Genomic DNA, 23533 nt, shown 5'->3' with positions numbered 1-23533 from the left:
GTATAGTAGGGGCTAAATGGACTCTAGTTTGACCTGGGTAAGGGCGGATTTGTGGTATTGTGCCTGTTTGGAGAACAACAAAGAAAATTTTCCACATTTCTGTATGAAGACGAACCAGTGTAGTTCTTACCCTAATTAGTAGTACAGAATCTCATCTCAACTCATTATTGAGGTGTGTTTAGCTCTTATCTAGAACCCAGCGAAGCAATTATGGCAGCATTAAGCTTATGGACTAAGCCTGTGGTACTCCCTTGCAAATAATATTTCCAAGAATGAAAACATTATTTCTATTTAATAAAGAACTCAATAGCAAAGTGAAGGGGTTTAGATGGATTTATACTCCCCAAACAGACACCTGACAGGCACAATTGTTCCTTGAATCACACAAAAATGCCATCTAAAATGAATGCTTGTGCCAACATGGCCTGTAGTGACTGGAACCCCTTAAAAATAGTCACCTGTAACCTCTGGTCTTGTACTCTGACAAAAATTAATGAAGCCTCTGTAAATTATTAGAAGAGTGGGATTAGCAGAAAGTGGCATGGTAAAAATTCACCTCAGTAAATGCCAGAAGCTACAAGTATTACCTGCCATATAAGCGAGTCTAAGTGATATAAACATTTCAATCCTCACAGTCTGCTACAAAATCAAATTTCTTTTACTTACCTTGAGCCATAGAAACTAGCCAGGAGCTGCAACTCAAAAAAATACTATAGCTTTCCATTTCTTTTACTGAAATCGCAATACAATGCATCTTCACCCAATCTAACAAGGAGTGAAATATTTCCTCTTCCAACAGATCATGCTTATTTGATCTGGCTTTACTTTTTGTGTGTGGAATGACCTTTGTTCCTTTTATTATCAGAAGTTGGACAAAGTTACTAAGCAATTCCATCACCACCACCCATCGTTGCTGTCTGCTATTTTCTCTTTAGTTATAAAATTGTCTACAGTCACCCAGGATGTTTACATATAGCAGAGGTACCTAACAACTGGGTTACTACAAACCAGGCCTTTAAAACTCCAGATTAGGCTTCAGATCTGAAACATAGTACAAGATACTGATATTTTTGGCTTTACCTAATCTAGAAAATGTTATGAACCACTTAAATAGCTCTCTAGGTGGTGCACAAATAAATTTGCAGATAAAATACAGCTACAAACTACAAAACAATTTAAAGAACAGATATACAGAAAACTATAATCACTGAAACAAATATTTTAAAAAACCAGCAAAACTTTAAAACAAATATAGGTAACTAAAGTATATGTCTGGGTAGATTTGCCAGCACAAAAACCTTTTCAGCAGGAACCTAAAATAATATCACAAGGGCTTCTGCCTAATGTCAATACGCTGCAGCTCAGTGATCTTGTGTAAACCTAACACAGACAGGAAAAGATGTTTTCAATAGAAACACATTTGTCCAAGGGGAGCACTTGCTGTCAATGTGAATAGAGTTATCAAATGTAATTTGCCGAGTTTGCAAAGGGTGAGGCAGGTTACCTGGTGGCGAACCATATTTATTATTCAGGAAAGACTTGACCGTCTTCCTGAACCCTTGGAAAAATATGATGACAAGATGTAAATTAGTTGCTTTTATTGAACTGTAATTATGCAGCAGTGACTGGTATTCTTCATGCTGGAGGAAAATGAATAAAATGCTAGAACTAAAAGAACTATCATTAAAATACGGTATATTGCAAGAAAAAGAATCACTTCCTTTTCCAACCTGCAGGCGTTGAGTGTGGTTATGTAGCCAAAACAATGTTACACATGCATAAGAGTTCAACGGAAGTGGGGGTAACCAATGACTCATACTCCTGATTCCTACGGTACCTTTCATTTTTTGATAGAAAGGAAGTTTCTAGTATTTGTAGAACCTGAAATATGAGACAAAATGTGCAAGCACTATACTCTCCATTTTTTTGGTAAGAAATTACAGAATGACACACACGCCTACCAAAACTAGTATGAAATGAAGGAATCACATGCACCTTCGAGGTTACTTGGGTGTGTTTTATTATGTCCCTGTCTACGTTAGCCAAATTTGTTGAGTAGATATTTTATTATTCCAAGATACCTGCTGTCCAGCCATGTGAGAATCAGATTTAAACACACTCAGGGACTAATGATACGCATTTGCAGGAGACAGGTGAAATAAGGCTATTATTTTCAAAGCAACAAAAGGAGTCTACTGAATTGGATACCTTACACAACCTCGTGAAACAGTACCACAGCCTTTGAACCTCAGGCCTACCCTAAAACAAGAGGTTAAAAGGGGCAGCTGTTAATCTCCATTTAATACTTGAGCTTGAGGTTGACTTAATTCACACCTGAGCAAGATCAACAGGTGTTTCTCAAAAGCCTATTATAAAATTAATAGTGAGGGGGTGGGGATGATCCTGACTGAATAATAATAATAAACAATTCTGATTTTCACGGTGTCCATGTAAAATTACTGCTAAACATATGAGGCCATGCCTATTAAAATAGGGCTTTGTATTTCATAGTAGTATGTGATTTCATCAGTAGTGCAAAAAGTCAAATTCATTAAAACAAATCGTAGGTTGGAAATTTGTCCAAGGTCTATTTACAGCCACCATACCCTTGTCAGCTGACAAAACCAAGCCAATATGTATGTGTGTATTTCCTCCCCCACCCCCAAGCAGGTCACTGAGCAAAGACAGTTCAAATATTTTGAACAAAACCCTACCCAGATTGTAGTCCTAGACGTAAATCATGGTCACTTGTGAACCCAGTTTTGTAAATAAGATTGCAACTCTGAACTGAAAGCAAATGATGGATTTTTTTATCTCTGGCATTCAGCCTCTGAATTAAATGCTCCTGGTGGCTTTGTCTCTACACCAATTATTGTAAGCCTTTAAGGCAATTAAGTACTAAACACAAGTTAAGGTGTATTTTGATGGACACTTACTTACATACACCTCAGATATGAAATCTAAAAAGCATTCCTGTTATATTGCAGGACACATACAATATCTGACATTTGTGGAAAGGATGGGTGGGGTTAATTGCATGTACTTTTTTCCAGACTGTGAAATGTACATTGTCACAAATAGTGTCCTCCCTAAAAGAGGACACGTGTTGCGGTGAAACCTGGAAACTGACCTCCTGTGTTGTGGGTGGGTAAGATTGGTCAGCCACAACACCCGATTGTAGATCCCTGATGTCGGGTTCAATCTGGCCAATGGGGCGCAGTCCAGACGGATTGAGGGACCTATATATACCCATGCACGTGACCCAGAGCAATTCAAAAATGGACCAGTTGTGCAGAGGTGCCTTGATGAGGCTGCCTGCCACTGGTAAGCCCGGCCCTTGTCCAGTGAAAGATGCCAAGAAATATTTGTCACTTCGCCTGCCTGGGGATGGCCCCTTCCTGGTCCACGAGGATGGGCCTCTGTTAAAGAGGCATCAATTTGCTGCAGTGATGCGTAAGGCAATCGCAGCATGTGGCCTGCTGGCCAGTGAGTTTGCACCTCATTCCTTCTGTATTGGGGCCTGTCCGTTGACAGGATTAAGGATCTGGACCGCTGGAAATCTGAAGCATACAAGGGTTATTTTCAGATGCGGCGCTGAGGTGCAGTTACTAATGTTGTTTTGTTCGTTCCTAGGTCCGCCTACCCTGCACGTCTGGATAGTCGGGCACAGCATTGTCCACTGGGCCAGCAGGTGGACGGCGGAGTCTGGATTTGGACGCAGGCTTGGACTCCCCAACCACATGTGCGTCTCCTGGGTATCCAGACGAAAAATGCGTTGGGAGGAGCTTCTCCCAACGGTGCGGGCGAAGGTGTCTACGGAAGGCACTGGTGGTGCAGATGGGCGAGAACGATTTGCCAGAAGCACCCGGCTTGAGCCTGTGGACCCCCATGCAGGAGGACTTGGAAGAGTTGAAGGCAGCTCTCCCCGGACTCAAATTTTTTGGTCACAGCTGTTGCAGCGACGTGTGGCGTGGTAGCTGATGCCCAGCTGCCACCGAGAGGGCCAGGAAGCCCATCCAGAGCGTAGTGGCCAAGAAGGTTCTGGCCTTGGGCGGGATGGTGATCCATCACCTGGGCATTACCTCCTGTGATGCGTCCCTTTACAGGCTTGATGAGGTTCATCTGTCTGTGATCGGGAATGATTTGTGGCTGACCGCCGTATCAGCAGGGTTAAGGGATTGGTTACAGGTGAGAGTGATTGGCGGCGAGTGCAGGTGCTCGTGTGGCGGATAGGCACTGGTTCAGGTGATAGGGATGGGAGAACCCTCTCGCCATCCCTATGTGAAGGGTATTCCGTTAAAGAAATCCAGGGAGGGACTCAAATGGTTTGGTCAACCCCTGAGAGGGGGTTGTGCCCGTATCTGGGTGGTGGACATAGTCTGTTCCCGCCTTTCCAGGTGTTCACCCTTGGCTGACCTATGCTGGTGCCCTGGGTCAGCGCTACCTGCAACGGTGCAGGGAGCTAGTCGAACCAGAGCCTATGCAACCACTCACTTTCTGTAATCAATAAAGTTGTGGCCTAAATTCTGCCAAAAACCAAACTAAAATTTGAGTCAAGTGTGAATTTATTTAGGGGGGAGGTCTCTGGGTCTGAACACGTAAACAATTACTTTCTAAACAAGAATTATTTGTATAATGCATAGTTTATATACACGTACTACATACAGGATAGAAAAACCTGATCCGATACCTACAAACTCTAAAATATTTATTATACTGAACAGACACCCACTTGTTTAAAAAGTACATATTTTTTATTTGTCATTGTCACTTGGGACCATTAAATAAGGTTGTGCTATTACAAGTGCACTAAAACTAAGGAAGGTGTTTCAGTATTTTGAGAGCTTTTTAAAAGAAAATAAAAGAATAATGTAGTAAAGTGAAGTGTCTGGCACATACAAGAATTGGCATGTGAGTCAGACACTGATACTCTGGAACATTGGTTAAAAGATTACAAATTATTATTCTGAAATAAAATCTTACCAGAATAGGCGTGGCGTGGGTAATTTCGCCCATGCCTCTTTGTCAGAGACCGCTGTACTGCTGAAGAAACACTGTGAAAGATGTGGTTCGCTCTGCGCAGAATTCGGAAATGATTTTCTTGTCCTTCTCTTGCATATCCACGTTGCGACATTGTGTTATTGCCACATGAAACTTTTTAAAAAATATTTCATACAAATAGAGCCCACAATATCCGTTTCTTGTAGCCTTTAATGTTAATTCCAGTGCTACTTAAAAAGGTAGCATTTTTAAAAAGTTGTCCAGGACTTTAGCATTTGGAGATGAAGGGTAACTCTTTGTATTTCACTTCTCATTAATAAACGAAACAATAAAACACTTGGTGGATTTAACTGTAGATAATTCACTCCAGTTTTGATCGCAGTGACAATTTCTTGATGAACCTAAATTACACTGTATACTGCTAAATATTTTTTTAAAATCTAACTAATATATTGATGCACGGAACACATTCACTACCTCTCCTCTTCAGCAGCTGTTACGTAAAGCCAGAAATCTACATGAGAAATAATACTGTACAGAAATATCTGAATACTGTAGCTAACTTCTGTCCTCGGATCCAGGTGTGTTTTCAGTCAGAACCCATCATTTTTAGAAGAGGTCATACCCAGTTTTATAGTCCATCTCCTTGCCACATAGCTCTCCCACGATATTAGAGAGTTTTCCTTCATTTCCAAATCACCTCTACCATTATTTACATATTTGCAACCTCCTCCTTAATGCCCAGGGGTCTTCTGCAATTACCAAGCAACGTCTTAGGCTTCCACTGAAGAAGGGCGCACGGAGTTTCTCTTCATAGATTCATGTCAGCAGCCAACCAGGCAGAAATCTATTTCTTAAATTGCTAAACTGTCAGCTCCCACATCTGCCACCTCAGGTTTATCTCTTCCAGTCTCCTTGAAGTTTGCACTGTTCCGCTGCTTTCAACAGGGCAGGATAAAATAGCAATGCTAAGTAGGATGCTATAATCAAATTATGCACCTTTCCTGTAGCAGGTCCTCTTTGTAATTGCTGCTGGAGCCCAAAGAAACTGAAGATATGCTGCATTTGAGCTCTTCAAAATCAGAATGGCTTTTTCCTCCAAGCATTCAAAAGGGAAAAAGCTAAGAGGACACTTCCCAAGGAAATTCAAATAACACACAAATTACAGTGGGAAGGAAGGGAGGGAGACCACTGCTGTCTTAAACCATACCAGGAAGTTCTGCATTGTCTCCTCATCTTATTTAATACAGAAGGGGGGGGGGGACTGATTATGTTGCTTTACTTGGCAGGAACCCTTTCCTATGAGAGACATTTGGCTAATTTAACTGTGGGTGTGTTCAGATAACTCGTATTTTCCCACAACAGCACACTGATGCTTTCAACTACTGTGCAATGTGATTTTCAGAGAAGTATGTACAGGTCCAACAACACACAGGACTCAGGAGTGTATATTAACAATTTGAGAAACACAATCTTCCTACTTTTTAATACATATGCATCTTCTGAAACCTTTTAATCACAGTAAGTAACAGGAAAATCACAATGCACGAAGCAACTCAGTTGTTTCTTTGTGGCTTACAGACGTATATTCCGGCGTATAAGACGACTGGGCGTATAAGACGACCCCCAACTTTTCCAGTTAAAATATAGAGTTTGGGATATACTCGCCGTATAAGAAATACGACCCGGCGTATAAGACGACCCCTGACTTTTGAGAAGATTTTCCTGGGTTAAAAAGTAGTCTTATACGCAGGAATGTACTGTATTTTTTGGATCGTATGATCCATACACAATCAAAGGCAACTAAATGAAGTTCTTTGGGAATGTAATAACGCTCTTCATCAGAGAATATTAAGCAAACGTTTCTCAACACAAGACTTATCGCAGAAAGTATTTAAAAGGAGTTTTTTTAAAACAAGTCACTTTGTTCCTACCGTTGTTCTTAAATATCCATGGTGAGGAGAGTTCCAATAATAGTTATGGATCTTTAAAATGGTTTCTGTACTCACTAACTGAACTTGGTTGGCTGACTCTTCTACCTCTCCCCACTCCCACCCCCAACTTTAAAAATGAAGATTACGGTATAACGAAATGAAGTTAGATAAATATGACATATAAACAGAATTTACTCACAATAGCAAATCACTGTGATTGGCCTGTTATTGTTTAAAGAAAAGCAAAATAATAAACCAACCAACAAACCTTGCACATCTGGTTAGCCGTATCTTACTGAATTACAAAACAACAAGTTGACACAAATAATTCAAGTAAGGACCAAGGTTTAGTTCCGGTTTTTAACATGAGATGCATTGTGGCTGAGATATAACTTATTTTTCAGTTTCATTATCCCTACGTACATGTTTTTCCTGGCTAGAAGAGCACAGATGGCTCTACGGACTGTGCACATAGCATCACTCAGTGTTGGAAACACAAAGAGGCAAGTAGTTCAGGAACTACTTATCACAACATATTTGCAATACAGTCAAACACATATATGGAATCCTTGCAAACGGATGTGTTACTAGTTGCAAAACCTTGGAAGCAAGTGTACTTTCCACGTCAGTAGCAACTTCTTATTAGGTGCCATGTTCAGGTTCTGTTATTGGCATCTCCAGGTAAAGCTGGGGAAGGGCTCTGCCTGAAACTCCGACAACCTGTTGCTGATTAGACCATGGTGTGGATGGGCCAAGAGTACTGTATAAGGCAGATTTCTACATTCATTCACCCTAGGGCTATGTACACAATGCCATTTGCTCTGGCTTCAGTTCACTTTGACTGCTGCTGTTTGGAGTGGAGTACACAAAACGCTAGCCACAATCCATACATATCATGTAGCTGCTTGAGAAATACTCCTGTTAGATGTGTTTCCCCCTCAAACAAGCTTCCATCCTATTAGAGGATGGAAGCTGCAGTTAAGCTGAGGTGTGTACATTTCAGGCAGCTGGTTTGAGCATGTGCAGATAATGGCACATGCAATGGTGACAGATTAAGTGAACTGGAGCTTGGCATGGGAAAACAAATCAGGTAATGGTCATCAGGTGAATACATCCCCAACCAGTCTCTGCGGTATGCAGCAATGTAAGATAGCAACCCGAAATTCAATGGGCAGGGGCTGTGTGTGTGTGTGAGAGAGAGAGAGAGAGAGTAACCTAGAGCTGCTGGTGATTCCTGAATACAGGCAGGAGTGGTGAGAACTTTTTTTAAAAAAATCTCTATGGTACTAACATGGTTAGCTTAAAAACACAGATAATCAAAATGGAAGATTATAGAATACTTTAGTTTCCACAAGATGACCTACTGGCATTCTTTGGGCGAAAAGCATAACATTAAACTATAGTGATGATGCAAACTGGCCGTACATTTCATTTCATGTACTCAAGAGTTCTGAAGTGCAAAGAAATTTGTCGCAACAATGATTGTGCCTGCTCAGAAATCTGAAGGAAACAGATGGTGTGACATCAAGGGGGGGGGGAATAAATATTTTTTCTGGCTGCTGATTCCTACTGTTCAAAAATATACAGTATCCACTCAGGATTTCTTTTTCAGCCTCTGCCCAACCACCACCAAGCCAATTAGCAGCTTGAAAGACAGCAGTATCCTACCGTGTTAATTGGAAATGCTAAGCAAACTGCACCTGATCTTATCTGTCCCCTGTGCAAAGGGGAGAGTTGGTTAAACCAACAGGGATATTGAGGGACCAAGCTACAGTGGGGAAAGCCTTTTTTTTTACCTTTTCAATAAAAGTCTCAATTCTATTTAAAATGCACTCTTCGTGTTCTTTTGAGAAGATAATTGGTTTTTTAAAATGAAATAAAAATATGCTTGAACAAGAGTGGTTCATTTCATTTCATGAGCCTAAAACTCTCTGCAGCCTGTTCTCCTAATTCTCTGAATTGGCCTGTATATAAAATGCCACTTGGAAGCCTAGTTCTTCAGACAATTGATTTCCACATGGAACGATCTGTGCATACTGATTTTCTTTTATATACTCAATAACAGGCATCTCCTTAAATTTAAAATAACCATGCTACATACGAGCAGGCCTTCTTTTCTGGTGAAGATGCAAATCTATATATATATATATATATATATATATATATATATATATATATATATATATATAAATAAATGTAAAAATCTTGAAAGTGTCGGCCGAACTTTTCTCCATAACCACTTGACCAATCGTCCTGAAATTTTGACACAACGATCCAGGCCACTCCCCGAGCGTTGTTGGGGACAAAAATCCCTGACATCTCACATCTGGGCAGGTAGAAACCTGGTTTTCCACCAAGTCAAACAGCGCCCTCAAGTGGCATTATACCCTCCTCCACCCCTCCCTTCCTGTGAAATCTAAGCCACACCCACAAACTAAATGACATCATCAACCAAGCAACTGAAACCACCAAGGTGGCCATTATCAGACCCCTAGGCCCCTGCCAGGCTCCCACTAGGCCCGGGCGGGGGAAGAGGGTGAGCGCCCGGATCGCAGGTCACAGCACATCCTTTGTTTTATGTAGCCCCCTGTCAGGCCCCCGCCAGGCCCGGAGGGGAGAGGACAAGTGCATGGATCACAGGCCGCAGCATGGCCTTTGTTTTATGTAGGCCCCTGCCAGGCCCCCACTAGGCCCGGGGGGGGGATAACCCACAGCAACGCACTTGGGGCACGGCAAGGGGTTTTTACTTTACAATTTAGCACCACTACCCCCCCAAATCCCCCACCAAATAACCACAAGACAAAAATAAATACCATCCTTCAAAACGTCATGAGATACGCTGGTCACGGAGGGGGGGGGACACAAACAGAATAGATCATGGATCGGGGCACGTGGGGGCAGTCACAGGGATTAGCCACAACAACACGCCACACCCACAAACCCCGCCTCCGCCACGAGATCCTGTAAAACAGGGGGACTCTGAGGCTCAGGGGGATCTGAAGGGGGCCTATTACCAGACAACCCACAGAGTCAGGCCAGGGCCAAGGAATGGAGATACAGGGCGGAGGCCTCGGGTCACATTTAAATACTAGCCCAAGCCAAGGCCTCGCCTCTACTTTACAGCCTAAAGACTAGGCCTCGGCTCCATTTTACAGACTAGGACTCAGCTCTACAGCCCTTTAAATACTATCCCAAATGGAGCCCTGGGTGGGAGGTGGAGCCCAAATAGGTCCTGGGCTGACGTAGGGTGGGGGGAGCAACTGTCCAACAACCACCAAAACAGCCATTCCACCCCCAAAGCCCAAGCCCAAAGCCTCTCCCGGCTGCTGCATTAATAAACGCCTGGCAGCATTAGGCAGACGTTCATCATTTCTCCTAACACACACTTGGGGGCACAGCGAGGGGTTTTCACTTTATAATTTAGTGGGCGTTGTGTCACATGCGAGGCTCCGGCGGCCATTTTAAGTAAGGGCAGTCGTGCCCCTTTTAACCTAGGCTTTACCGGTATATACTACAACTGATTGCAAGCCTCTGTGTCTTTTTTTAAAAACAACAATAATGCACTTTCTCTCCCCAGTTTAAGTCCTCAGATATTTGCAGTGGCCATCCCCCACCCCATTTACAATCCCCTACCTTCCCCATGCCACTTCCTGGGTTTTTTATGGAACTGAACAACTTGGGTGCTTCAGAACACGCCTTCTGTTGTCAGGCCCTTGCAGGGCCAGACAGAAGCCCGGGCCAGGTAGATGATGTGGCCCTGTTTTTAACTCCTTTGTTACTTTTTTCATTTTACTGATTGTGAATATGCTGACCGAAGCCCCCTTTGGATTGGGAGGCCCGCGCCAAGCGGCCCATATGACCCCCCTCCTTCTGTCTGGCCCTGTCTGTTGCTGTGGGGCTTCGCTATCCCCCCCCCCGTCGGGATTTTTAAAGTAGTTCTCTGGGTCCCATGGCGCATCATCACCCCCGATCCTTTATCTAAATATATAGAAATGTTCACGATGCGTGCGCAGGGGCCAATGTATGGAGATACAGGGGGAGGGGACAACAGAGGCTCAGACAAAAGTAAATACTGGGAAATGGAACCCAGAAACTGACAGTTCCTTCTCCAAGGGTGGGGGCCAAGGTATGGAGATACATGGGGGAGGGGCCAACACTCCCCAGGGACAACAGAAGGCTCAGACAAAAGTGCATGCTGGGAAATAGAACCTAGAAGCTGACAGTTCCTTTTCAAAGGGTGGGGGCCAAGGTATGGAGATACAGGGGGGAGGGGCCAACACTCCCCAGGGACAACAGAGGGAAGGGTATCCTACCAAAACACAGGGATGAGCCGGGGTGGAGGGAGGAGGGGCAGGATACGTCATGGATCGGGACAGGGTGGGGTGGGGTCACAGGAAAGAACCACAGCAACGCGTGGCCGGGTCAGCTAGTGATATATATTTGATTTGAGAACTCCCAGTTTTTTCTAGCAAAGATTTCAAGGCAAAAATGGCATGCCTGGTTCAGCTCTAGCTGACTTAAATTAATCGAATATGCTTTTTGTTCTAAGTAAAAATTAGTTTAGTCATCTATGATTAGTCCTAAACTGAAGATCTGCATGAAAAGTAAACCACACAAGCCACTTCAGTAGACAAGCATAAGAAGGATCAGTTTAGAAGTGCTAGCTGGCAATGTTTCACTTTCAGGCCTCCAAAGCCACTTCTTTAATGTAAACCATAGAAAACTAACCTATGTTATGTTAAAGAGTGTGAAATTTAAATAAGTGTCTTTTCTGTAAAAGATTTTATAGAACTGTTAGTTCAACACTACAAAGCAACAGAATTGAAAACTCTTTTTAAGTGTTACCGGAACATTTGCTATTGTGAAAACTCTCCCCCCCCCCAAAACATATTCCCTCCCACTTTTGATTAAGGAGGCATTAGAACAAAATCCTTTGTTCGCTTAAAACAGCAAGCCAGAAATACAAAGTATATTTCAGAATAGGTAGCATTTTCTTCCTTAAATATCACAGGATTTAAAAAAGAACAAAATCTGCCACACTGCAAAACATTTTTTGTTCTAGGTGAGAAAACCATCTTAACAGTAAATTAGTTTTACACCATCATTTTAATACCCTATTTGGCAGACGGCTGAATGTAGGATTTTTCCCATTGTAAAGTGAAAGTCTGTTTACTTGCTTTCAGAAAAGGTAGCAATGTGCTTTTTTTTTTGCCTGGAAAGCTAGGTGCTAGAATGATGTTTTGTTGATTCAGTTGATGCTACTTATGTCTTTGGTATTTGAATTATGGTATATACGTTACTTTCTTATATTCCTTAAGCTGCTTTGATATTTGGAAAAATGGCATAAAGTTTTAAAAATAAATATGACTTTTCCAACAGAATTGTTCTGCAACGTTAGCAAAACATCTCAGCTGCACAAAGGCGGATCAAGTTTATTTCTTTTTAAAAAATAAAAATAAACCAGAATTCAATTTCTATGGCCTTTGTACTGCATTAAATGCAACAGAAGGCTTAGGCACTAGCACATCACACAGTTCAGAATCAAGACTGAATGTGTCAGTCTGCATCCCCAAAGAAATCTCAAAATAGGGGCACACAGTGATAAAGCTATTTATTTAATTTTTTTTTAAAAAAAACCCAGTCGGAAAATTTCAAATACGAAACAGTTATGAAACGTGCATTTGTTTTAACTTGATTAGTTAAGCAGAGAATCCTTTAACAAAGGAGGAGGATACAGAAGCCATTTCCTCAGAGGAAAGCAAAGTAAACAGAAGCAAAAAAAAGCTTTGGGTGAGAAAGGTGTCTAAAAATAAATGGCAGCTCTGATTAGGTGAGAACCAGACACTATGTCTACAGAGTTTAAAGGAGCTGGTTTTCACTCCAGTTGTACAAGGAGAAGCCAAAGTGATTTTCATTTGGCTAGCTTAGGGTCAAGGACTGTTGGGACTGCCTCTATTTGGTAAAACCACATTTCAATAATGTGCCTCTGCGTTGACAGCAGAGTTTTACAAGTAATACCCCGCGAATCCTCTTCGCTAGTTCATAGAAGAATCAGAAGAAAGAAGAATGCGCACAGATGAGTAATAAAAACGTAATATGAGCCCTGCTGAATCAGGCCCAAGGCACATCCTAACCCAGTACAGTGGTACCTCGGTTTACAAGCTTAATCCATTCCGGAAGTCCGTTCTTAAACCGAAACCGTTCTTAAAACGAGGCCGCTTTCCCTAATGAGGCCTCCCGCTGCCGATGCCCTTCCACCGTTTGGATTCCGTTCTTAGACCGAGGTAAAGTTCTCAAACCGGGACACTACTTCCGGTTTTGCGGAGTTCGTAAACTGAATTGTTCGTAAACGGGACTGTTCTTAAACCGAGGTACCACTGTACTCTTGTTTTCACAGTGGCCAACCAAATGCCTCCAATCCCACCCCAGGTCAAAGTCAAGCTGCTAAAATCCATTGGGTTGTTTTCTTAAGTCTGAAGTCATTTGGGGACTGCTTGATGTTGTAAGGGAGTGTCCAGGGAACATTTTCACTGCTATTAGATATACTGTACTGCAAACTACCAAACTACCTGTGAGGGACAGGGGATACCGGGAGGTCCCTCCCCTCTTAAGTTCCAGCCCATCCCCAAGCGCTGGGGAGAGCAGGGAGAGCTCTGCCTCCAGCGGAGAATCAGGAAGTGGTGCCCGAGGCTCAGGCAAGGTTGCGGAGCCACTGACCCAGGTGGGACAGGAAAGGGGGAGCCCGGGGGGAAGGCCAATTCCCCCGACGCCGGAGTTGCGCAGAAAACGTAGGGGGAAGAGGATGGGTCTCCCAAAGCTCCTTTGCTGGAAGAAAACGCGCCAATCTCCATTCGGAGGTTCTGACACCTGACCGAAAGCATGTATATAGATCGCTCTGAGCACTGTAAATAATCAGCACTTAATAAAAGTCTGAAAGGAATATGCTGCGAGGAGTTGTTACTCTAGAGTAGCCGCATCAGCGCCTCTGACACTACCTGTTTCAGCAACTACCAATAGGATGCCTGGCCCTCACAGGTGAGACTTTTGAAATAGAATCAGTGATCAAATATGTTGCTTGCCTGCACTAGTGAGGCAAGGAGAAGTAACATGTTATAGGCAAAGACATCAAACTAGAGCAGAAAAAGGAAACCTGCAGCATTTGTGAAATGCCCAGCATTTGTGGAAGGACACAGGTGGCGCTGTGGGTTAAACCACTGAGCCTAGGGCTTGCTGATCAGAAGGTCAGCGGTTCGAATCCCTGTGACGGGGTGAGCTCCTGTTGCTCGGTCCCAGCTCCTGCCAACCTAGCAGTTCGAAAGCACGTCAAAATGCAAGTAGATAAATAGGAACCGCTACAGCGGGAAGGTAAACGGCGTTTCCGTGTGCTGCTCTGGTTCGCCAGAAGTGGCTTTGTCATGCTGGCCACATGACCTGGAAGCTATATGCCGGCTCCCTTGGCCAATAACGCGAGATGAGCGTGCAACCCCAGAGTCGGTCACGACTGGACCTAATGGTCAGGGGTCCCTTTACCTTTACCTCCCATCAGATGTCAAAGAGAAAAACAGCTACCAGATTTTTAGAAGACATCTCAAGGCAGCCCTGTTTAGGGAAGCTTTTAATGTGTGATGGATTTCTGTATTTTAATGTCTGATGGATTTCTGTATTTTATAATTCATGTTTTGTTGGAAGCCGCCCAGAGTGGCTGGGGGAACCCGGCCAGATGGGCGGGGTATAAATAATAATAATAATAATAATAATAATAATATATTATTATTATTATTATTATTATTATTATTATTATTATAGACGTAATGCCAAACTAACAGAAAATCTTATTGTTCCGATCTCATCATGGCCTTACCAGAGGAAGAAAGGACAGAGCGCAAAAGGCTTATTGCAGTTCGTTCTTGTTAATGCTAAACCATAGTTTAGCTTGACATGCAAATCCTTTACAGTCCCAGTGAGATTGTAATTGGAACACTTCTAATTAAACATATTAAATGGTTTCGAATCTGAATTCAGCATGTTTAGGCAACACAAATTTATGGTTAAAATTCACTCCTTTTCCTATTTACAAACTAAGCAAGCAAGGGAGAGTAAAAGACCCCACTCTCTTAAAAGTTGTAACAGCTTTGAAATCACCCAAGTTGGTGGTGTAGCAATTCATTATGTCACATTTAGCAAATAATGCATTTTTTTTTTAGAAATGGGAAATATAGCAGTGGAAAATTCCCAAATAAAAGGAAGGGAAAAGCAAGGTCTTATCTCCCCAAAGTTACAGAAAACAATACCAGATGGCAACAACTTCAGATGCATTTGTCAATGCCAAACGTGGCTCTTCCCTGACTACAAAGTTCAAGCCAAGCCATGCTTTTTAAAAGCACAGAAGGAAACATGCCAAAATCTATTAGGATGCACCACAGTCATCTATGCTATACAAAATGAGGTATAGATATTCAATCAGGTGTACAAAACTCAAAAATAAGTAGTCTAATATGCCCATAGCTGCCAAGTTATCCATTTTTTAAAGGGATTTTCCCTTATGCTCAATAGGCTTCCTCGCGAGAAAAGGGAAAACTTGGCAGCTATGAATATGCCCCCAGCAGGCATAAGGTGGTGGATCTGACTGGTACATCTCCAAGTGACTTGAAGCAACTGTTTACAAACTCCCAGCAATTTAACAATAGATATTAATCTGGACCCTGCTAAGTATCGCACGACCATTATCTACAACAGGTAGAACATCCATGAAGGACCAAAATGGATGACAAGTTCTGTAATGCTTCTTTGGCAAATTGCTTTGATGATGAGCCTGAAGACAACACCGTATTTATCAGCATAAATAGGTTGGCATGAGTCCTTTGGAAATATACCAAAGCAGACAAGGAGAAAAAACAACAGCAACATGATAATGTATAAGGAATTATAAATATTGATGAAATGTTTCAAAGAATGTGCTGGAAAAGCAAGGGTCACAATTATACATCCCCCCCCCCCGATAGATTATGGTAAACCACAGTCTACCTTTTATGTGAGTTCACCTACATTAGTAATTAAATTAACAGAGAAGATGGGAAATACCATCATCCTGGGTCAGTTCCGGATCAGTATAAAGGGTGTTCAAAGGATTATTTCTTCTCTCTTTTCCTAGCTCTCTATTCAACTCAGCTTCATCTGCTGAAGGCCACAAGATCCTGGCTCACAGCCCTGGGTGGATTAACTATGAACTTTATTCCAAAATGCTAAAATGCTAGGGAACTTTGAAATTCTCAACAAGATGGGCTGGAGGAAGGAAGGAAGGCAAAATCTTCAGTTAGGATGGGATTGAAACAGAAAATTGTGATTGTTTTGTCAACTCTAATGCAATTCTTACACCATTTTTAAACCACAGGAACTTTTATCTCCCTATTCCATTGTGTTAAATTGCTATCCTTTCCAGATTCCACAGTAACATTCAGATAACAATAAGCCTTAAACTGAAACACTGTACACTAATTAACCACTTGATTCGTTTCAGTTACAGTGTTTAGTCTGTGGTATCACACTTTTCTCTCCATCTCTTTGGGTTGCAAATTACCAAATCTGAACCCTGATTGGAAGAGCCATTGAACCTTGGTGCACTGACCAGGAATTGGCTGGATTAGATCCCAAATTAATGATAGATCATGGTGTACAAAAATACACTTTTGAGCACTTCAGTTCCCATTGCTTCCAATCACCCTTTATGCACAAAAAACCTATTTCAATCCTCACAGCAATTTTTATAACAGAGAATGTACACAAGTAGATATTCATATGAGAGACTGCCAGTGTCAGAATGAGTAAGAACTGCACAGTTACATTAAAATTAAAATATGCAGTAGAGCAGCCAATGAAAACAGATACAAGCCACTCCAGTTATTCAAGGTGTTAAAATGAGATCAAGAGTAAATCTGAAACTGTTTGATACCTTAAAAGCCAATCCAAGGTAACGGTTAGCCCTCCAGCCTTAGAGGTTTTAATGTGGTCGAAGACTTGGGTCTCCCAAGAGAAAATATGCTTTAACAAGTTTTATTTATAGACAGCGCAGTGCTACATAAGGTGACATTTCACAGGAACCAGAACCTGAAAATTGCTACAGGGTAGCAAAAGTCGCCAACCATTACTAGTCTAAAAACAGTCTTAGATCTCAAATTATCACAGACAGCTTAGTACATTAGAAGTCAACAAAGAAATCACTACAAATCTCCTAGAATTTTACCAGCCACAGCTGATGCGTGAATTACAGATGACCTTGGACATGAATATTCTGGCCACAGTGATTCATGCATTGGTAACCTCAAGATTCGATTATTGCAATGCACTCTTTCAGCCTGGTCCAGAGGCTCAAGGTGGTGCAAAACACACCCCTTGAACTGCCTGTTTACTCAGGCCCATCATCCACTTCACTTGGCACTCCCCACTCTAAGATCCCCACCTAATCTTCCTTCCCTGCTGCTCCCCAACCATCTGAGTTCATCACTGCAGTAGGAATACTGCACACTAGATAGATAGATAGATAGATAGATAGATGATAGATAGATAGATAGATAGGCACACTAGATAGAGCCTGTTACCCACCTAGCCTGTCTCCCTCTGCTCCCCCTGGAAAAGGCAGGCTGGCTGGTGGGCAGGCTGAACCTGGAACAGGAGAACCTCTGTTAGAGCCGGGGGTCTACAGCAACATTTGGTTGCAGATCCCACTTGTTAAATCGTGAAATGTGGATGGGTTTTTAATATAACGTCAGAAGAACTTCCACAAGGCATTTTACTGGAAGCAGAGATGAGCTTATGTAAATCCCACTCCCTGATGGAATCACCTCCCCCGTCTTTTGTGTAATTTACATGTTAACTAATTGGGATATCTGTCCCAGAAGCATAGGGACCACAGTGCAGCAGCAGCAGCAACAACAGTAGCAATCTTCACATTATTAAAACCACTGCACTGTCAACTAGATTCTATGCTGGACTTCACTGCAGTAGCTTTAACTCCAGAAGGGGCCAGCTACTATTCAGTTTGGGAGCTGATATGCTGGGAATCTGTGTGATATTGTTGATTGAAAAGTTTGAGATTTTTACAATAGGAGGAAAAGTATCCTTCCCCATTATAGTTTGGTGCTACTGGGCATATCAGTAAGGCTCTATTCTGCATGTGCTCCCCTCCCTTCTAATCCTTCAAGTTACTGACATGTGTTAAGGTGACTAGCAGTTGGGCAGAGGTAAAACTACCAGGGGGGGGAATGAAAACCTGCTGTTTCGATATTAATTTGGAGCGGTGTGGCCATTACTGAGAAAGAGGGAAATGTCATTAAAATCAGATATATGGGGGAAAGGTGGATTTCTCCCTTCCTATTAGGAATGGTTCGCTTGTTTTGAAATATTCAGTGTGCATCAACCTTTTAAAAGGCTGTTAAATCAGTATTGGTATTTTACTAAGTATACTCAGAGACTGTATACATGTGCAACTACACATGCACATGATCATTGCTTTGGTGACTTCACTGTAAGTTTCAAGAGTTGTTGGGAGACAAAACAGCAGAGATATTTCACACAGTAACTCCAATATGCAGACATATTGTACACTGTTACAATGAATTGTGTGGTAAGTATAGTCATTTTTCTGCAAATACTACTAGGCTACACAACGGCAGGTGGGTGTTAAGTATTCTCCCCCGCTCCCAGCCAATGGCAAATGCAAACTGAAAACTTAGCAGCAGGCATGGCTATGGCTCTTTCTAGTGTAGGTGCTAAAGACCATTGTACAGTTAACATTTTACTAAGAAGTATAAAATGATATACCCTGCCAACCTAGCAGTCCGAAAGCACGTCAACGTACAAGTAGATAAATAGGTACCACACCGGCGGGAAGGTAAATGGCGTTTCCGTGCACTGCTCTGGTTCGCCAGAAGCAGCTTAGTCATGCTGGCCACATGACCTGGAAGCTGTATGCCGGCTCCCTCAGCCAGTAAAGCGAGATGAGCGCCGCAACCCCAGAGTCGTCAGTGACTGGACCTAATGGTCAGGGGTCCCTTTACCTTTTTACAATGATATACAGGCAACTCCCCGTTTGCATGGGGGTTGTGTTACAGGTCAATGTGTTTGTCACTGGTTGTGTGTTAGCCCATTCTGCCCTATTCCAGGGCCGAAAGTGGCATGCGTGTTAGCAGTCCTGTGTGTCTTGGTCATACACAAAATGGCTTCTCTCTCTGTACATGTCTGCTCAGAAGTATGTTTGTGTGTAATAGGCCCTACTGCCAGGTATGTCAGAGCAACCATTACTACCCTCAGCTTAGAGTTGCCCTATGGGGTTCATGTACCCTTATAACAGCTCTGTGGAGGGCAGAAATTCAACAGGGTAAGACTTTTCTACTATTTATTTTTTGAGCACTCCACTCTGCCCACAAAAGAGGACACAAATCTGCATATGGCACAAAGCCCATTCAAATCTGAGGCCTCTTTTGTGAGTGGTTCAGAGGGCCCAATCCACATACAATCCCTGACCAATAGTCCTGTTAGCTAGGGATGATGGGAGTTGTAGTCCCAAAGCATCTGGAGGGCCGAGTTTGCCTATGCCTGACATACAGTGTACTGGGTACACGTACACACACACACACACACACCTCTGATAAATTACGCTCATTTCTGCATAATTAGCACTACAACATTTTATGAAATGCAGGTTTCTGGAGCTTATATGAATAGCCTATGTAGTGTTATTAATTTGACTAATAACAGTCCTATTATAAACAGATTGCCTATATCAAAAACCTAAGCCTTTTTAAAAATTATGGCACTGACTTCTAGCATTATCTATGTAGCAGGTCTTGCAGAAGTTAAAAGCAAAACTCTTTTGACCTTGACTGTGTCCTTAGATTTAGTCCCATGGCAATATTTGCATTCCTGGAACAGACACACTTTCCTCCCCAAGAACTCTGTTAAGTATCTAATTCATTCAACATGTCCTGCTCAAATAATAATAATAATAATAATAATAATAGTAATAAATGGAAGTAGAAATTTAAAAATAAAAGCAAAATTCCCATTTCACAACATGTTTTATGGGAGCTTAAAATATATTACATGGTAGGAAGCACAAAACCTGTATTACGAGGCACAGCAAGTCATAGATTGAGTTTAATGTTCAATTTTTGTGCACTCAGAGATAGAAAGCACCACCAGAAATTAAGAGTAGAAGTCGCATCACAGCACACACACACAAGCTCACACAACCCTACCTTAGCACTAATAAATAATGTACGACACTTAAGAACATACTTGGTTAAGAAATGTTTTTATTAGGAAGATTAATACTTCAATCTTTCAATGCACTCACAGAGCTCAGAGTGGTTTACAACAATATGAAAACAATTCAAGAAAAATAATAATAAATAAAATCTAACAGCAAAAAGGCAATAAGAAACAGAAAACGTTCAGCAGAGAAGAAACAAGATGAAGATTATAAGCCATTTGCTCATTTTAAGCAAATCCTTAATGCATCTAATCACTACAGCTCTACAATCATCAGCCATTTTGTTAATTATCTCAGATACTTCGTGAAAAAAACGAAAGGACAGTTTGGAACCCTGGCAGAAATTAAGCAACATTAATAGCACAGAATGGCAAGGAAGTATGATGTTTTTATGTCCTTATGCTAATAGCACATATGAAGAGGGCTCCGGGGGAATTATCCCCCCCCCCAGCAGTATGGCATTGATACCTATTTACACAGCAAAGGAAGGGGAGAAGTCGGTGTAGGAAAATCTGTTCAGTATCCAACCTTCTTTTTGGATGGTGTTACTGTTTCCTGTGCTATTGTAAAGCATCACAGGTTACCATGTTTGATTGGGGGGGGGGGGGACCTAGAAAGGACGAATGTGACAAAGTCCCCTTCGTCATCCGTCCTTGCTATGCTCTCTGGTACATGGTAGTAGTTGGAACACGGGCAAACAAGTCAGTAGTTCAAATCTCAGCTCAGCCATGAACTCACTAGGTTGCCTTAGGCAGGCTGCTGTCTCTCGGCTGCCTTCCCAATGCAGTGTATTAACAGGAAGACAAACACTAGCCTACTTAATAGGCTTGCTTAAAGGATTACTTGGCTAATATATGTAAAGCATTTTCGGTACAGGGTGAAATCTTTATGCAAAATGCCCATTTAATTGTTTCATGAAAGATGCATAGGGGAACTTCTTGAACTTCCGACACAACTAAGCAGCTATTAAACAATGATAAAATTCCTTAACATCATTAGGTTTTTAGAGAATCTATGAATGTCTTCCCGATTCAGAAAACAAGTCCTGCAATAAAACATTATTTAAAAAGCCGGTCTGAAGCCAGACTAAAATTAGCTCACAGCGTCCCTCTGTCGCACAAGTAATTTCAAGGTTGTATTTTTAGAAAGCAATCTTGGGAGAATCGCGATGGTTTGTACCTGATGTCTACGAATTAGGAGCCATCTATGAACAAGTGTACATTTCCCCTGGAAGCTTCAATACAGACCTTCATTTGCTAACAAAGGCTGTTCAAGGCAAGGTCAGGTCCTAGTATCCATCAGCAGATAAAGTTTCCATCAACAGACATATGTAATTATCATGCCAATTACAACCAGGTTATTATTATTTTTTAAAAAAATCTTATTAAAAACACCAAGTGTCAAAAACACATTACAGTATTTAAGACCTGCAGCTCCTCCTACCAGTGTGCTGAGAAACAGCATACAATCTCCAATCCAATTCTTCCATAGCCATTTCTTCAGTTTTTAGCCAGCATCTCATTCTCTAACAAAGGCAACGCACAGGAAACATTCTTCTCCCCATCATAAAGTAGAAACATTATTTGGGGGGGGGGGCAACCTACAGCACTGCTTCAACAGCACTGCATTTCAGTTACTGCACACAGACATTTCCCCCCCTCCATCTCCATGTTAGCTCAAAAGGAGGTGCAAGCACCCTCCCTCCGCAATGCACGGAAAAGGAGGGATGCTGTGGAGAGGCAGTCATGAATGATAATTACATCAATATCGCTTTTTTAAAAAAATTCTCCCCTCCTCCACGAAGCGACCCCCACCCAGCCTTGCTCCCACGCTGAATTGCTATTAGATTTCAGAATTAACGCGAAGCTTTCATTAGCCAGGTCTCCTTCACACATCCCAGCGCTGCTCTGCTTCAGCAGCACATCTATACTGAAGCTGCCTGCTGTTTCCTTAAAGAGAGGAAAGCTAACACAGCTTTGAAAGATAATACAGCTCTGAACATAAAAAGGGGAGGACACAGAATTTCCTTTCCATAGGAAGCAGCCAAGTAAGCCTAGTTTAGATGAAATACTTGCTGTTTTTAAATTGCTGTCTGGTTGGACTTTTGAAAATGAAATGAAATGAATGAAAACATAAATCCAGTGCATCAACTGCTACTGACATTTGGCTATATCAGGCATCCCCAAACTGCGGCCCTCCAGATGTTTTGGCCTACAACTCCCATGATCCCTAGCTAACAGGACCAGTGGTCAGGGATGATGGGAATTGTAGTCCAAAACATCTGGAGGGCCGGAGTTTGGGGATGCCTGGGCTATATCCCTTAAGTCTTTAAATCAGTGTTGGAAACTGGGATAGAGAAGCTAGGAGCCAAATGGCTTCTGGGACCTGGGTTGTGGGCGCCAAGACAGACTGGGGTGGGTGGGGGTGGGGTGGAGGCAGTCAGCATCAGCAACACTTTCTATTTATTATTTTAATAAACATGAATTAATATGCAATTCACGTAAGTGACACACTGTTAATATCACGTTTAACAGAAATTGTTAATACATTTCATTGAGTGTTTACAATAAAAAAATTGGTACCATACTTCAGTTTTCAAAACACTCTACTCTTTATTGTTAAAATTCCTTAACATATTGACTTTCCTTAACATATACTTCAAGGCTTCAAAGCACATACATTTCAGTAATCCCTGAGTGTCAGCTAGGTTCAAAATATGGCACCCAGACTTTTGGAAGTGCTAGCAAATGAAGAATCTATAGGAGCAAAATGTGCCTGGCGCCCTGCTAATTTCGAACCCTGCCTTCAGTTTCAGAATGGCTTCAAGTTTACTCAGCTAAGAGAGAGTCTCAGCCATTGAGTCAATAAGATCAGGTCAAAAGCCATGGTGGACTCAAGTAGGCATGGTCCAGTGATGGTCTTAACAAGGTGCAATGCTGGCCACATATACTCTTCTCACTCCTTCCACTGTAACTCAGCAAGCTAAACCCTGAAAAGTTTGGGAAGGACTGGAAAAGAGACTGTGATTTAGAATGAGACCCGAGCTCAATTCTTCTGAGTTACCGAGGATAAAGATCTCTTTCTCAGCCTTGCTCTTTTCACAGAACATAGACAACAGATTCCACCTCCTTCTTAAAGCCAGTGTGCTTCTCTGGACATAATCCCTTGGCCATTAATATTGCTATGACACAAGCTTGAATTTTTCATGGGGGGTGGTAAAATAATGTTTTAATTAAAAATAGCATTTAATTAATCTAATTATAATTAAATAAAAATAAAGTAAATTTCCTAGGGACTCCATGGTTCTCTCTTCTTCACATTAGAAACTCCC

The 23533-nt window shown here is 42.0% G+C and overlaps 1 protein-coding gene across 10 annotated transcripts in view; it reads right to left on the bottom strand.

Annotated features, from left to right (window-relative positions):
* MCF2L (MCF.2 cell line derived transforming sequence like) overlaps positions 1-23533 on the bottom strand; it is a 116101-nt gene that overhangs the window by 74076 nt on the left and 18492 nt on the right. For 2 of the 10 annotated variants that reach the window (XM_088668574.1, XM_088668582.1), the window contains exon 1: positions 4984-6218. The exons of 3 other annotated variants lie outside the window; for them this stretch is intronic. In XM_088668574.1, coding sequence (XP_088524700.1) covers positions 4984-5134 — 151 coding nt within the window. In that variant the 5' untranslated portion in view covers positions 5135-6218. Of the gene's footprint in view, positions 1-666; positions 816-4983; positions 6219-23533 lie in introns of those variants that run through there. 5 more of the 10 variants (XM_088668572.1, XM_088668575.1, XM_060273385.2 and 2 more) reach the window with 3 other exon arrangements.

This window comes from Zootoca vivipara, chromosome 4 (assembly GCF_965207765.1).
Source record: "Zootoca vivipara chromosome 4, rZooViv2.hap1.1, whole genome shotgun sequence".
Taxonomy (NCBI): domain Eukaryota; kingdom Metazoa; phylum Chordata; class Lepidosauria; order Squamata; family Lacertidae; genus Zootoca; species Zootoca vivipara.
Note: the sequence above shows the minus strand (reverse complement) of the source record. Positions and strands in the feature narration are given on the sequence as shown.